This window comes from Ammodytes marinus, assembly GCF_949987685.1.
Source record: "Ammodytes marinus genome assembly, chromosome: 3".
NCBI classification, from domain to species: domain Eukaryota; kingdom Metazoa; phylum Chordata; class Actinopteri; order Uranoscopiformes; family Ammodytidae; genus Ammodytes; species Ammodytes marinus.
Window position 1 is genome coordinate 15,913,491 of NC_137232.1, and position 16,985 is coordinate 15,930,475.

At 38.3% G+C, this 16,985-nt stretch overlaps 1 protein-coding gene across 3 annotated transcripts in view; it reads left to right on the forward strand.

Moving 5' to 3' along the window:
- The window catches only part of cadm2b (cell adhesion molecule 2b), a 145,407-nt gene that overhangs the window by 102,696 nt on the left and 25,726 nt on the right, over positions 1 to 16,985 (forward strand). For all 3 annotated transcript variants that reach the window (XM_080054102.1, XM_080054103.1, XM_080054104.1), the window contains one exon: positions 15,768 to 15,917. In XM_080054102.1, coding sequence (XP_079910228.1) covers positions 15,768 to 15,917 — 150 coding nt within the window. The remainder of the gene's footprint in view (positions 1 to 15,767; positions 15,918 to 16,985) is intronic.

Here is a 16,985-nt window from a genome sequence, read left to right on the forward strand (position 1 = left end):
TGCTTCTTTTACTTTTTATTTTAGAGCTGTCCTATTGTAGTTAATGCGTTGTCTTGATTTTTGGTGGTGTGGGTATTCACTTCATTGCAATTTGAACCTGATCTATTGCTTAGTAAATTGTCATTTTCAGATCCATTATGCCCTGAGCGGTGAAGGCCAGCACTGTGTTTTTTTTCTTCATTTTTTTGCTGCTCATAATTTACTTCTACTTTTTCGATAAAAAAATCATGCTACAGAATACTTGATGATTTACAGACCTATTTATCTTCCTTTTATATTGGATATACATTTCATTGTATTGTTCATGTTCTTACTGGCTGATGCTATTCTAGAATCCTATCATCAATACCCCAGGGATGACTCTGCCTGTAACGTTATTGATGCCAGTGTTTTTTGCGGTTACTGATGGATTCTGTAAAAAAAAAAAAAAAAAAATGCTAGTATTCTGGCTTGTTTGCATTGGTTGTAGTGGACCAGTTTGCAATATGAGGAGCCTTTCTGTCATTCCTGTGTTGTACAGTGAAATAAAATACAGCTTCCTAACATGACTTACTTCATATACTCATGCATTATTTATGCTACTGTTTGTTTCTTTGTGTTGTTTTTGGACATGACTTCAACCAAACCCACTGATTAATGTTGCTAATGTTCCCGAGTGAACGGCGTGTTTGTTTTGGGGGCTTTTCTCCCGTTTTTTGAAAATGCAGTTTTCTAATTACAGAAGTAATTAGGGGGCTAGTTTTTGATTAACAGAAGACACACATTCAGCATTCGTAGCTCCTGGAATTTAGTTCAACATAGGGTTTCTCAACAGCACTCTAATTACCGTTAATAACTTTTATTAATAACAATGAAGATAATGAACATAACCACATGTAACAGTCTTAAATATTGATTAATGGATTTTGCATGTTAATAATTGCTATGTAATTTGTAGTGTAACTGTTCAAATAAATAAAAAACATGAGGCCTGGAAGAATCATATTGGAAGTTGTCATTATGATGGAAAACAAACCTCCATATTTATTTACCGAAAGCTTACGAATGCATTTTTTCTTTCGTTCTCTGGGGACTCACCTGAGCGTGTGCTTTGACCAGTGGCAGAGCAGAGAAAATGAGAATAATTTATTAAAGTGTAGACACTGTGCAAAGAGAGTAAATTGAGAGTAAACTGCTACACCAGAGAACATTTCATAGCAATCTCAAACTCATTTATTTTCAGTAGCAAGCTGTACTAGTGAATCTTCTGCAAAGCAAATGGTAGACTATGTAGTCTCTCCTCTAATTGTAACCCATATGGCAGCTGAAGCTGAAATAACAGATGGTTTTTTGCATGTATGTCTGTTATGTAACCATCATGAAGGGTGTATTCAGGCATGTACATTGTGGATTTAAAAGCATTTCAAATAAGTCAAGTCGAGTCAAAGTGTATTTATATAGTTATATACAAGTGCTATACACAATGCAAAACAACATATAAGCAACATGAAAAATAGAAACACAATAATAGGAGCATAATGAAATGTCAAAATGTCAAACACAACTTGCATTAAAAGCCAGCGCAAACGGGTCCATTGTGAGCAGCGATTTAAATAATATGTTTCTGATAGAGGTTGTGTTGCTTTATTGGAGGGCCGCGCAAGGATTCTCAGTGTGATATGGTTGTATTGAACATCTTAAAGGGATATATGTTTCTGACCACATTATTCAGTGGGCTTTGTGGAGACAGAAGATTAATGCACATATCTCACAGGACTGTCTATGTTAGTAATACTTGAAGGACATGTGGTTTTAAATCATTCCTACCCTCTTTGCTCATCAGATTTGAAAGGAATTCTATACTTGAAGTTAATGCAAAACGTTTCAGCATAATTTGCAATCAAGCAAATTGTGTTCCAGTGAAGTCTTGTTAATTAATGAATGTATCAATCTGTTAGCGGTCCTCTAGATTTGAGTTGATCACTATTGTGAGCCGGTGTTGTTGTTGTTGTCTCATTGTTTTTAACCATGTTGTGATATAATCTTCTTTATAATCAGTCTCCTTGCTCAGTGTGTAAGGGAATGCCGGGATTTGACAAAAACAATTATTCCAAAGTTTGTTCAAGGCACCTCACCGTACAGTCCTGTAAGTTCTGTAACACTAGTTGAACTTGTACTTTCCTCTTTCACCTAGAGAAAGTACAGTATTTCTGACCCACTTTTCTGAAGCTGATGTATCGCCACTTTCCGCTTCCTCCTTTTTCTCCTGCACAGCAAAAAAAAAAAAAAAACCCTGCTAAGAGTTTCCCCCAGCAGGGATATTTGTTGCCAGTTCTGTGGATTGTCCACCTCCTACATTCCCTCCTATCTCCCCCACTGTGGCAAATCACAGGGAAAGACGGCACTCAGTACCAACCTCTGAGTCAAGGGAGGTTCCCTTTTGCTCAGGTGCTACTCAGTAACAGGCAGTCAGGCACCAAATGTCCTTTTTGATGGAGGGTAAAGCTGACAGACAGCCACTCCTTCTTGATCCCTTTATAGGACTTGTAACAGCTCAATCAACTGACTGCCTCTTTTAAGATCCTGAACGGTGGCGACTGTGAATACAATGCTGAGCTGATATGTCGTTGCCCTGGGATGTTCGGTTATTGCAACATGTACACACATAACGTGCATAATCTACTGTGAATGGTTCCTATTTACATCTGATGGAAGCATTGTAAAAAACAAATACAATCCCAGAGCAGATAAAGGATATAGTCCAATGTGTCTTGATAAGAAAAAATCCAGACACATTTAATGCAAGAAAAATTCACATATGATTTTTCAAAAAACCTCCAGGAGCCATTTGCACCTGGAATCAAAACATCCTTCTTGTTCACACAAGTGATGGAGACATGTAGTGTCTCCTCCACATGGTACGGTATTGTGTCCTTTGCCTCATGGCATTTGTACTTTGTTGCCAGATGCAATTTGGGTGTGGAAGGTAGTACATTATTAATGTGGGCAAAACTAATCACAGCCTTTGCTTTTAACATTATTACATGTGGATTTTCTGTGACTGAATAAATTGTATTTCGGAAGGCCTGTAGACTAGGACAACAAAATAATCCCTGTTGATTTCAAATTGTGACATTATCTAAAGCCGACTGTATTCAATACAGCAGTGGTGCAGTTTTAAAACACGGATCACATTGGACAGGCAATTTACAGATTAGCTTCAGTTAATGGAACATATTTAGTGCTAATTTTCTCCTGCCCTTAAATAGTTGCCTAAATCTATCTAATCAACGAGGCTGATAGCTTTTCAAATTGCAGAGCATGTTGTGTTCCTCAGATCAGCAGGTTTTCATGAATATAAGATGCATTTCTGTTTTCAACCAATAGAGGCTTAAATTACACTGTCAGTGTAGATTATTGTTGTTTTTCCTTTAGTGACCTTTCAGTCATTATAAAAATAAATGACATGAAATATATTTTTGCTCTTGTTTTTCCCTCTTAAGACTGTTCATAAAAGGTCACTCTAGGTGAAAACAATCAGAAATGATAGGGTATAACTACACAGGCCATTTAATTAAAGCAGCCTGTTATCTATCTCGTAACCCTTCACTGGGAAAGCATTTCCTTTATCAACACTTACACTATAAGGGAGTTAATGAATGTGTCAGCGAGCATATTATATTCAGATGTTACGCAAATGACAAGTGCGACCAGATTCATCTTCACCTTATATTCAACCTTTTAATGTGCCTTTTCCCTTTTATACTGACCTTATATTTTCATTGTTTTAATTTAAATCTGCAGTTCAACTTGATCAGAAGGCCTTATTTTATATTTTCGTTTTGTGTGGAAAAACGGATATATTTAGTCATTTTCACATAATTTCCTTCCTTTCCCTACTCACACAAATTTGCAATGTTCTATTATGTGTTCCAAATAAATAAGCAATTAGCACCAGCCCCTAACAAAGCTGTTGCAATCTCAAGACTATTGAAAATTGTGACAGTCGGTAACCACAGAAGGGGTTTGCATGCATTAGTATTCTGCATGCTGGCAACATCTAGCATACATGTTTTAGAAGTGGTCTTATTTGGACTGTAGTGAATGGAACATGTTGTTCACATATATGCTTCAAAGAGTGTTGGTGCACTCAACATATAGTATGGAATATAAATGTGCAGAGCATTTCATTTTGATATCTGTTTTCAAGTAGCAGCTAAGGCCGAAGCAAAATACCATTAATAGCAACGTCTGGTTTTTGAAAATTGTGTCATATACTCATTATTAAAGAGGACCTATTATACTACTTTTCTGGTCTTAATTTCTTGTTTTACACTGCTATAGAGCAACCTGACACGAATCACATCACAAAAAACTATGTAGATTTTCGGGAAGCTCTTTCTCTTATTTTGGCGATCCAGCACGTCCTGTCAACACTTGAGTGTGTGTGCTTCGGGCATCTCCGCTCCCTCCGGCTGTGCTTCGGCAATCTTCGCTCCCCTCCCCCCCCCTCCTGCAAACCCCACTCCGTTGTGATTGGTTACCTTCCTTCCGGAACACTTTCAGTGGCGGGAAGCGCGAGCATGGACCTATAAGGGCGCGAGGCAGACGCGAACAGGGAAGTGACAGCATTACCATACATGGAAACATCCGCGTGGTGACGTCACAAATTTTTATGCGACGTCACAAATTATGAAAGGGTAGACCGCTTTGAAGACGTGACTTCTCGACTGGCTAGAATAGTGTTTAGTGTTTAATTGAGGGTGATATGTAATAATGTTCAGTCATCTTACACAGAAGGCTCAGCATTAATCTAATTCACTTCACGCCCATAGGGAGCGGTGTTGTTGGTTTTGGCAGGAGGACCACATAAATCGTATACTGAGCGATAATATCAATACTACTGTGGAGCATCATGCAATGGGCAGCTATTAATGTGGACAGCCTGAAAGCAACACATTCAGGCCAATGTATTGGCATGCTGAGCTGTAGCAATAACTTTGAAGTTTAAAAATGACCCAGTTTTAATCCCAAACCTTTTTTAAAGTTATCTTAAACATGTACTTATCACCTTGTATGAATCACTGACGTCTCTAGAGTTGAGGTTGTGCATTCATATCAGAGATGAATCACATACATTTAAGAAATTCTTCTTCAAAACAAACATAAAACTGCAAAAAACAACCATACTGACATTTTCTCTAGAATACTGTTGAAGCAAACTTAAGACTTGCACTCTTGACTGCAGTCTGGCTCTGTGGTAATCTAACGTGTTGTAAATGCTAAATCAATGTGTTAGGCTCAGGAGATCTGCTGTAAATATGTTCTCTATGTTAGTGAGTAATTGTTAAGTTCAGATGTAGACCAGTTCTGCAAAAGTGTGCTGTAAAAAAGTACGCCTACACCTACCTGCAGTTCTTGACCATGCAAATTCATATCAAGTGGAATATTTTAAGCTAATTTTCAGGTGACCCATTGATACATAATGGCAACTGATCAAAAGTGCAATATTCATTTATGTCGGGCAATAAAATGACAATAAAATCTAAAATTACTGGAAAACAGCCATAAGTGGAAATATGCATCAGCTATATTTACTACAGTCATGCACTTACCTCTGGTAGCAAGAGTATTTACAAAATATATAGAAGCTGCAGTTTATGGCGCTGTTGTTAATTTGTCTTCAGATTAAATTTAATTTAACTTAAATTTATGTTTTGTGTATTTTGTATAGTTTCCCCCCTTAACCCTCTTGTCTGCAAGTTGAACCAAACACTTTCACTGTTACAGCTCCCAAGTTGCCTGAATAGAAATGCTCTTATCACAGAGGCCTATGTGATTGAAACAGATTTGCCTGGATTTCATTATAACTTCAGAATGCTGCTCTTTGCAGCGACGTGGGGATATAAAATATTAAAACCTCCTGAAATATATGGGGGTTTTTAGTGGACAACTGAGCATAACTTGGAAGCCCAAATATCACTAGCTTCACAGATTTGAATTTATCTCATGTTGTATTGTTACAGTTCCCTCTGTTCAATCTTATGTCCTACTTCAGTAGCCTTATGGGAAATACTAAGAGACCATTACCAAATAAACGGGAAATTATTTCCCTTGACATATCTGTATTGTTAGAGTGGCCTGTTTGGGCCTGCTGGGCTGTGTGTGGAGGGTTGAGGAACTGATTATTCATTTGTGATATCTGATTGTTGTTTGGTTGACTGGTCGTAATGGTTTTTATTTTATTTATTCATTTTTATGTTCCCTCAAAGTGATGAGGTGACGGTCATCTGGTTTCTCCCTTCAATAGTTTAATAAAGGACTGTAGAAAAAACCAAAATGAGAGTTGCTTTATTTATTCACTTCAATCACATAGCCTACTTTTGCTTTAACCACACTATATCCATTGTTTAATGCTGTTCATTGTTACTTTTTCCAACCTTTAAAAAGAGTTAAGTTAGGTATTCACAGGTAAATGGCTCACCCTGGTGCATTTGTATTTCAACTAACAGAAGTTGAAAAGTGCCTGTCAAAATAGCAATAAAAACAACTTGAATTTGAAAGGGCCTTCTTTGTTCAGGTGGGATTTTAGAGGCGATGATAGTGATTTAGCAGCCTGAGCTTGTCTGGCAGGACATTTCACAGCCTAGGTGTCCTGACGGTGAAATCCAGTCATCTTTCATCTTGAGCCCCAGACTTAGAAACTGCCGAGAGCCATGCCTGTGGTGCTAAAGCTGCACCCAGACTCATGAGGGGCCAAAAGGTCACATACATGGCTGAGGGCAAGGCCTTGACAATCCATAAAAGTAATCAATAAAATCGTGACAGTAAAAAAAATAAAATCTTGATTGGTTGCCAAAGTGGGTGTAACATGGCTCCTTCACTTAGTCCTGGCCAAGAAGCATTGCTTGTATTAAGGCATGACAGGTAGAAGACATGAAGACATAAAAGCATGTACGAATCTCTCAATAGTAGGACAATTTCATCTTGGCAGGATCCCTAAGTTGAAGAAAAACATAACTGGTTCAAAATGAGGAATGCCACCCTACATTTATGCTTGTTTTGAATGTCAAAAGGACTTTTTGAAAAGCATTCAGTAGAAGTGAAAGGAGTTTCAGCTTTGTCAGATTTGAACAGAATTTATACTGTGAGGAATGTAGTCCAGTTCACCAGCTGAATAAGTTGTGTGAAACAGCTTACTTGGAAAGGAAACATCCGTATGCCTGTTATTTATCAAGTATTGAGAAAAAAATTGGTCGCAGAACTGACCTTGGTGTATATCACATGGAACTTAAGAGGTGAAGGGATCACGGTCACCTAAAGAAATTATATTCTTGTCATTGGTTATATGGAATTTCCCACAGTTCCCCACTTTTCATTTAAAGGCCAGGACACACCGGTCCGAAAACCCGAAAATGGAGTCCGCTGTTTCAGGCAGCTCCAGTCTGCCCGTTGCGGCCAAAAAAGTGCCAAGAACACACCGAGCCGACTACTGACTTTCCGTACGCTCTGCGCTTGCGCGGGACGTAATGTCTCTATAACAGCAGGCGGCGCTAATCTGTATTGTGGCCCAAAAAAATACGGAAGCTGGAAATGATGGGACAGCTCTCTAGACCATAAACATAGATAGAAATACGTATTTATATGTATGGACCATAAAGAGCACCATTTTTAGCAGAGAGTGTCGAGCATGATGTCGAGCAGTCAACAAGGGTTGATGCATGTGAGTACTCGCTGAACGAAACAAACAAACACATTAAAACAATGGCTAACTATTGTTAGCTGTTTGTGCTACCCGCCTCACTTCCGGGCTTTGCTGATTCGCTAGCCCTCCACCAATCAAATTGCTCCAACTGAAAGACTGCCCGCCGCCGATTGGACATGTTCAATCGGCTCAAAAGAAGCCCGACGACATCTACGACGACCGACGTCACGGCACACACCGAACAGATTCGTGTCCCCGCCCCTTCCAGACTCTCCGACGGCGATTATCGGGCCGGTGTGTCCTGGCCTTAAAATGATCTATACGTTTGATTGGGATGTTTGGAGGGATGGAGAAACACTTTCACATTTTTCACATATACTTGATCTCTATTGAAAGCATGCTAGCAGATAATTGAAAGTTTGTTATTATTAGAGTTGCTTAGAAATTATTTTTCTCTGGAACCTTTTGAGATAAGAAGCGATGAGTATATGTTCTCAGTAAGTGAGAAAGGTTGAATCAAGGTTGGCTTTCTTCCGAGGAGGTTATACTGAGGTGTAAAATATGGGACACAACCATTAGTCCTTGAGTTATTTACAACAAAGAAGGTAGTTTGTGTTATAACCTTTGTGCCCTGTTTGAAGAATTTAGTAGGTGTAATGTCTGGTGCACTGGTGGACGTGTCATGTGTGATTAAGTGTCCATTAGCTCTTGTGGAGAAAGTGACTGAGCCAAGTGAGGACAGGTTATTCCAACACAAGTGAAAGTCAAGTAACACCCAGAATACACAGGATGTAAGCCACACACTTTTACAAAACTTCACACTGAGCTGGAACAGAGAGCTGCCTGTATTTGTCTCACATGGGAGACGGCAAACTCCATTATTTTTTTGTTCTCTCCACCACGGAATGCACCCCACAAGAGGCTTCAAGTTTTAATTAAATGGAATATTTATACACTGCGGATGTTCAACTTTCTCACTCTCTCAACATGCGGGCAAATAGGCGACACAGTTTAGAGTTAGCCAATTAATTACAATTTTGTCAAGTCACAGCAATTTCAGTGATTAATTACTATGTTCTCTGGAGTATATTTTCTGGTTAAATACCTTGGGAATATTGATGCAAAAAGATTTCAGCTTCACGGCAATAACAGTGTTCACAAAATGATGATTCACTTTTCCTTTAAAAAATATATATATACAAAAAGATATAAATAAAGAAACATATATATATATATATATATATATATATATATATATATATATATACATGTATTTTTATATGTATTTATATATATATATATATATATATATATATGTATACATGTGTTTTTATATGTATTTATATATGTATATATTATATATGTGTGTGTATGGACGTTTATATGTATTTATTTTAGATATGACAACTATTTACAGACATAATGATCACATATTTTACATATTTGCTCACTTATATTCAAGGTCAAGTTTTACTCTCACTTTAAAAAAGGAAAGACATCAGACCTGTTAAAGGAATATCTTGAACCTGAAAATTCAAGGCATCAAACAATTAAAAAATTATTTTACTTTAGACTTTTACCCGTTCACGTTTTTATCATGCCATTTAGGTATAGTGGTAGAATTAAAATAATCTTCTTAACATTATTTGAATGGGTAAACAGTATAGCCTTAATTGTCCACTCCATAAGATAGTCTTGATTGAAAGAGACAAATATCTAATTATGATTATAGTTTACAGAAATGAAAGAGACAAATATGTATGTATGATTATAGTTTACAGAAATGTTTTAGAAGAATCATATGTAATCAAAATACATTAAAGGTCAGGCAGCTTTTACATTTCAATATTAAGAAATAATTTCAGATATTAAGTTTTCTGTGCATATGTAATTTGTAGATATATTCCATCATGTTGCTTTTTGTCATTGGCAAGCATTGTATGACTCGTTAGTATGCAGAGCGGCCCCGCACCTCCAGCTTCTCTATTTGCAAAGAAGCCCTTGTAAAATCAAGCACCAGCGGTGAACTTGTGGTTTGATAAACTGCCTGGAATTAATCTCATATGGAAATTAATAATCATTGTTATTCAATAATGAATGGAGGCATCGGCCATTTCTTGAACTATCTTCTGAGTTATTTGTTTTCTTTTTATCCTGCCTGCAGTTTACAGTTTACTCTGCAGTGGTGTGCTTGACTGCTCTCCAGCCATTCATCAAGGCACTGCTTTCCATTATTTGGTGCAGTCAGCTGAAACTGAGAAAGGCTTTTGGGGTGGTATGGCTCATTCTTCCTCCACTAACTCTCTGCTCTTCTCAACAGAGATGTTCCTAGTATTTTTTCACCCTATGCCCTGGAACAGTGGTCAAACTGGTCATTAGAAAAGTCAGTGGAATTCTATATGCAACACGGTTCCCAAATAACCAGGCTTTCAGACATGGTTTCCCAACATGCTGGAATTTTTATATCAAGAGAGAAAAAAAGACATTTACACATCATTAATAATGATAAAACACTCAATTTACATTCATTGGCTCACTCTCTTCCTTTCAAGTATAGTCACAAACATGTCTATCTCCCTCATATTAACATTTTCTAGATAGTATACCCACCCATTCCACAAGACTCGCAAAAATCAATAACCAACGTATCATATTTTTGGCTTCTAATATTGGCAGACTCGGATTCCATCAGGCTTCGGTCTGAGCTGCATTCTGATAACAGCATGAAGGGAGTCTGGTTGAGATGAAATGAAACAGTTTATCATTAAGGCAAACTCAAAAAGCATGCCATTCTGAACATCCGTATTCATATGTATTCGTATTCTCTATACCTGCTGCCAAAGCCTCATCCCATGCTGAGATGTATAGAGATGACGAGCAGAAATCTATATCAAATCTGTGAAATAACAGACATCGGTTTCTGCGGCTCCCCTTTAAATTCTGACCATCAAATATTTGTGTTTACGATGAAGATTATATCTGCTCTGCTTCATTTACATTTCTACTTAATTTCAGCTGTGCAGGTAAATATTTTGATTCCAGAGGCCGTATCGCTTGATCCCGTATGAAAGTTAATGTCACAGTGGAGAGATGTGTCAGCGGCATTGTGACTGTGTGCACCACAGCAAACAACTTGACTAATCTGGTGTGTGCTGACATTGTGACTGATGATCAGTGTGTGCTGCTGGCCCTACCTGAATGTGGACCATAATCTCAAGGCTCAGGGTGAGATTGCCAGTTGCAGCCTTCACTGGGGTGGGTTCTTTGCTTTAGCACTAAAAAAAATAAAAAAATAAATAAAAGCAGCAGCAGCCCTCAGATCCATGTGACTGTCATAAAAAAAAACATTGTGAAAAGGGGAAAGCACTGCCAAGGGACCAATTATAGCTTTAAGAGTATAAGGCCCATAAACAGGCTGATGTTGGAATTGTTTTTGAAAATTTTTTTAAAGCACATGCCCACAAGACAAAAAAAAACAAAAAAAAAACGCTTGGATTTTGATTGATTAGGTAAATTTTTATGTAAAGATAAGTTCCCTTTTTTAGTTCAGGGTGCATCACTCCATGTTTTCAATCTTAACCTCCCTTTCTCAGAAGCTGTAGGGAGACTGGATTGAAAAGAGGGAGAGGCAGAGACTAACACTGATGTGACTTATCACATATTGAATTTTTCTTTTACTGAAACACTTCATGATATCCATGGATTCAAGGAGCAGAGTTGCCAGCATAAAAAAGCAAACGCTGATGGTATTCATGTTTTAGAGGGCACCAGCTCCTTTCATCAAGATGTCTCGGGTAATACTCGATCTTTACCTCTCCTATTTGTTGTCATGGCTGTCAGGTTGTATGTGCACTGTAAATATGTGCGAGCTGTCAACCTGCAGCTGGCCTTGACTGACAAGAAGTTGTTCCCTCTCATATGATATAATACATCTGAGTGCTAGGAAATATATACAGCAACAGGCCCGGTTCTAGACAGTTAGATTAGGGTGGGCCTGTAGAAATTTTAGGTGGGCACACTGGGCAGAGAGACCGAAGATGCGAGTGCGCGCGCAGAGCGCGCAAGCCAATTTTTTTTGCCCTTGTAAGATATCTGCGTCGGCTTTTTGGCACATTTACTAAATCAGGAATTTTGTGTGAACAAATAATTTGGAGACACTGGGTCGGATGAATTAGAAGCTATTGAAGAAAGACACATGGATTTTCCATAGAAATATAAATTTGAAATAAAATATTATGCAGGGTCCTCTGGGATGGGCTTGGTGCTCTTTTTCTTTTACGGGACATATTGTTCTGTAATATAATGAATTAATTTAAATGCAGTGAGAGGAACGAAGCAGAAGAACGCTGTTGTCCAGTTATCTTTTTTTCCACAGATGAGGCTGAAATAGGCTATAGACTACAGTATACACAGTGCATGGCAACTGAGGGCAGCCCCATTTTCAAACATTTTTAAATAAACTCAATGCACACTGTGCATGCCATAGACTTGAACGTGACGTGATCAGTTAACCTCGGATTACCTCCCAGATTAACTGATTCAATTATTAAGCTATTAACTATCTACCAAAACATTGTATTCCTTTTATTGTATGATAATTTACATTTACATAATGTGATGTTAATATCAAACACACAAACTTAAAAAAAAAAAAAAAAATAAAAAGAAAAATTGGGGGGGCCCCCCTGGCAGTCGGGACCCTAAGCAACCGCTCATTCGCTTATGCCTCGGGCCGGCTCTGTTGACCAGTGACCACTATAAACGGGTGGGTAACTTGAAGGCAGGCTGTCCTGCCCAGTGCCCACCCAATAATACAATTAGAAGCAATGCATGATAATGGTATATTCTTTAGTATTAATTAATTGTCTGAATTATATTTGACATTTTCTTGGACAGCGAATGAACAGGTCCCTCCGAAAGTGGGCCTGGACTTCCACCTTAAAAAAAATAAATAAATAAAAAATATTTTTCTTGATTGGGTGGGCACAGCCCACATTTGGGTGGGCACGGCCCACCCTGGCCCCTGGCTAGCGCCGGCCCTGTACAGCAATGCCCAGTACTAAAGCCTTCTAGCCTGAAGAACTTACATGTTTTGTGTTAAAGGGAAGGTCTACCCGCTCCCTCCCCCCTTCAATGCATTTTGCAAACGTGAATGGTTTATTCCTTATTTCATCACTGCATTTCACTGAGTCGTTTTGTATCATCAGTGGAGCAGACAACCTTCATACCTCCATTACTTCTCTCAAAACAGTTTGTTCCCTTTCACCAGAATTCACTTTCTTAGAAGCTTTTATTGTATATTTCCTTACCTGCCGTATTTATTGTTTATTTACTTTTAAAGCCACATTGTGTTGATTCTGTTTTATTCCAATGTGACATTGTTGACAGCTTATAGCAGTTTAAATTACAGCTAACCTGACATAGTAATAATAATTTGGATACCAACTGCAAATTGTGTTGTGTTGTCAAATTACCCAAGTGCAAAAAAAAGATGACGATAAAAATTATAAATACTTAAAACCTTAACAGGTACATTACAATGTATAGGCCCTTTTCACACCCAGCATTTCGACATGTTGTAGAAAGGATTACAGTTATTAATAACATTTAAAATGGCTGTATTGTAGTAATGAAGTGTTATAATAGTGACATGACAATGAGCCAGCATGCACAACATCAGGGTCCTGAAATTTAAGCGGCTAAATTGAATTCAGCCATGATTGGTTGTACGATTTACACCTGTGCTTTTGCTTACTGTGACATGAAAACATTTGCCTGAGACAGATGTCTGTCAAAGTTTGTCTCATCAGACAAAATAAGTGAAAACCCATGTTTGGTTGTCCAATGGGCGTTTATGGTCTTAACTATTACTTTCAAATGATTACTCAGATTCTTGTTAATAACTTTCCTTGTGCTTTTACCCATACTACTTTGTTCAAGAGGTAACACCCCTGTATTACCAATGTGTTATTATTTTCTCCTTGTTTCCTTTTTAATTATCCTGGGATTATAGCAACGCAAGATATTAAATGTTTATATTCCTCTTGGTTGTGCTGTTAAATCGCCACCACATCTTTTTGAACAAAATGTGCCACAAGTTATACAAGTTAATTCAATATGTTGTTTGGAATATCTCCTTGTCACACATCTGAACATATGCTTCTTTAAAGCAAGGTCAGTGTACAGGGTCAAAAAGCACAGTGTAGCATTCTTGGAGCAATTTCTAGTTCAGTGACTTTCCAGAATATCGTTTGACACTGCAGTGCAGAAGTAAGGCCGACCACCCTCCAATCACCATCTCAAAAGAAATGAAATACGCTTTGTAGTTGGCTCTGGGGATTACGTTTCCACAGAAAGGACAGCATTTGCCACACTCTACACTGCTACAGAATGTGCAGAAAGTGGAATTTCATGAATGTATTAGGTGAAGCCCATGCTAGCTGCAGTGCACACAACAGCACACTAACCTACACTGACACTTTTTTATAAAGAAAACACTCACAATACGGGTGTACTTCTGATAATTCAAACAGCCTTTATTGGCCTTGGAGGCATAATTAAAAGGAATTTCAGATTCAGAACAGATTTTTGCTGAAACAATCCTGCAGAGAGATGAGAGTTCAATTAATTTGTTAGGATTGAATTTTTTTCAGATTATTTTTGTGAATAGTAAGCATTGTACACTGAAGACAGACAGCAAATATAGTTGATAGACGTTGGGGTAGGCCTACATGATATGACAACTTTGTTTTAAAGATATGCAGGAACTGACGACAACACCTCCACATTTCCCCCACTAACAATGTATGCACATTCATTTCTCCATTGCTGGTAGTGATTTATACCTTTCTGACATGTAGCGAACTGTGTTTGAATTACTGATGGTGACATCTTTTTTTATGTGATTGTGTGATATTGGGTGTATTGAGAATATAAGTAATGTGCGCTGTTGAAATCATTTTCCATTTACTTTTTATAGTGATCCTCACTTTCACCTCTTTCTGACAATGGTCTCAATCAGGACATTCAAGTTCAAGGAAGGTCCACAAAACTTTGTCTGTCACCGCCTACTATGCTTTCCAATCCGGGCTGGTTTAATGAGGCAGACAGCTGCTCCCTTAGTAGAAATGTCCCTGTGGTTAACTGTACCTTGGAGTAATGACAGAGACAATGTCACCTTCAAATAACCACAGGATAAACAAAACAGCCTTTTGAAATAAAAAGAGAACATGCACAAAGATAAGCTTGTGGACAGTGGAATACTCCCAACCAAATACAGCCCATTCAGCTTCAAGCATGAACTCAAGAGCACTACAGTTGTTGTTTACTGTTGTCATCCTTAAAAAGGGCCAGTCTGCCCAGGTTCATATTAGCCCTGCAACACTTTATCTTAACACACTGGCCTGCAAAAGAACATTGGTTTTAGACGTGTGTTTTCTGAGCTTGGCAGAGTTCAATAAAGCACAGGATAGAAACGCTTCTGCAATGTAACTAGGGGGACGACAAATACAAATGTGGAATAAAAAGGTGAAAAATCCAGCAAAGCTGGGGTGATTAGGCCTCATTTGGATGTCTTCTGCACACTGTTACGAGCGTCTGTATCAGGGCAAGGCAGCCGCTCGGATCGAAGGCCCACAGTGTCTAGGATTATGTGTCAATTTACCACCCAGCTGCAGCTCCGGACTCTACAGCAGAACATGACTACCTCTAATTAGGCCATGCTACCAATTAGGGCCCGGCAATAAGGCAGCGAGGGAGACACTCTGGGAGAGTAAAACCTACTTTTGTATCCATCACACAAAAAAAAACACACTGTTTTCTAGCTCCAACAGCTGTCGAAGGCTGGACTCCACATCAACCAGGCTTTTAGTACGCTATCTTTGGTTTTACGCTGATGTAATGAAGGCATCAATGTAAAAGAGCAATATGATGACAGAATTTAAATTCTGAAATGTCTTGAGTCTGAATGGTACGTTAATGTGATAGAATGAAAAGGTGAAGAGAAGTCATAATTAGCACAAAACCTCAATCTATTCATGTCACGGTTACAATGACCTTAATCTTTGTCTCTTAATCCCAACAGGTAGCCAAGGTCAGTTCCCCATAACTCAGAATGTGACGGTGGTGGAGGGGGGCACAGCCAACATGACCTGTCGTGTGGATCTTAATGATAACACTTCCCTCCAGTGGTCAAACCCTGCACAACAGACCCTGTTCTTTGGGGACAAAAAAGGTGAGTAATAATCCTGGTGCATAATGGATGTAATGATAAAATGATGAGATATGATAAGGATGTCTGCGGCAGATTATATTAGTACAGAAGCCCTCTTCATCAATTTTCCAAAATTGAAATGTACAAAGGTGTTTCAGCCTGCCTGCGAGCACACACTGAGTGAATACATCAGGGTAAAGACAGGATAAGAGGGAAATGCAGTTATTCCTAATATCAAAGCAGACTTTTAATGAATTTGTCGCTTTTGATGTCCCAGGGCACAAACCTAACGTAAATAGACTGTTTTCGAATGGAGCTTTTGTAATCACGCAACACTGACAGCGTTGTTTACAACACAGTAACGCCTGTGGATCATGAGATGATTGGGCTTAATTAGCATTTTAGCTGCCCTACATTTGTATTGCTGTTTGGATGTCATTGAAAAGGAAGCACACCGTTGCAACCTCGTGAAACAAGGCCCGAGCCAGAGTGAATCATAATGGGCTCTCACCAGCTAAATCCAATTTAAAGGTGACAGAGGTCTGGAGTTGATAAATTGGAATTGGGGTGAAAGGCAGTACACAGCGGACTGGTCTTGTAAAGGTTGGGGTGTTCATCTTCAGTGTTTCTCACAGCATATTAGCCGTTTCATTTATGCTGTAGCTGCTAATACAATATCATTGGTTCAATGATTGACGATTAACTTTCCCTTTGAATAACAATTGATAGGGGAGAGAGAGAGACCCCAGAGTGAACCAGCAGAATGAGAGTCAAAGTCTGGTTTGAAGGAATACTTTGTCCCTCACAAGTGATTTGATTTAGTAATGAGGTCTTAGGTGTTGTATTAGGTGGAATTACTTCCAACTACAATTAAACGAAAGTTAACTCATTCTTATACTCTATATAATTATAATTATTATTTGGTGTTCAATGGTTTTTGAAAAATCACGTTATTCAATCAGAAACAAACAAAAAAAGACAACGTTGTACCTTAACGAGATGTTCCACATGAAGACTCATTTTAATCTTTTGGTTATTTCATTATGCCTAAATGAAGCCAGTTAAAATGGTCTTCTTCATATGTCCCAT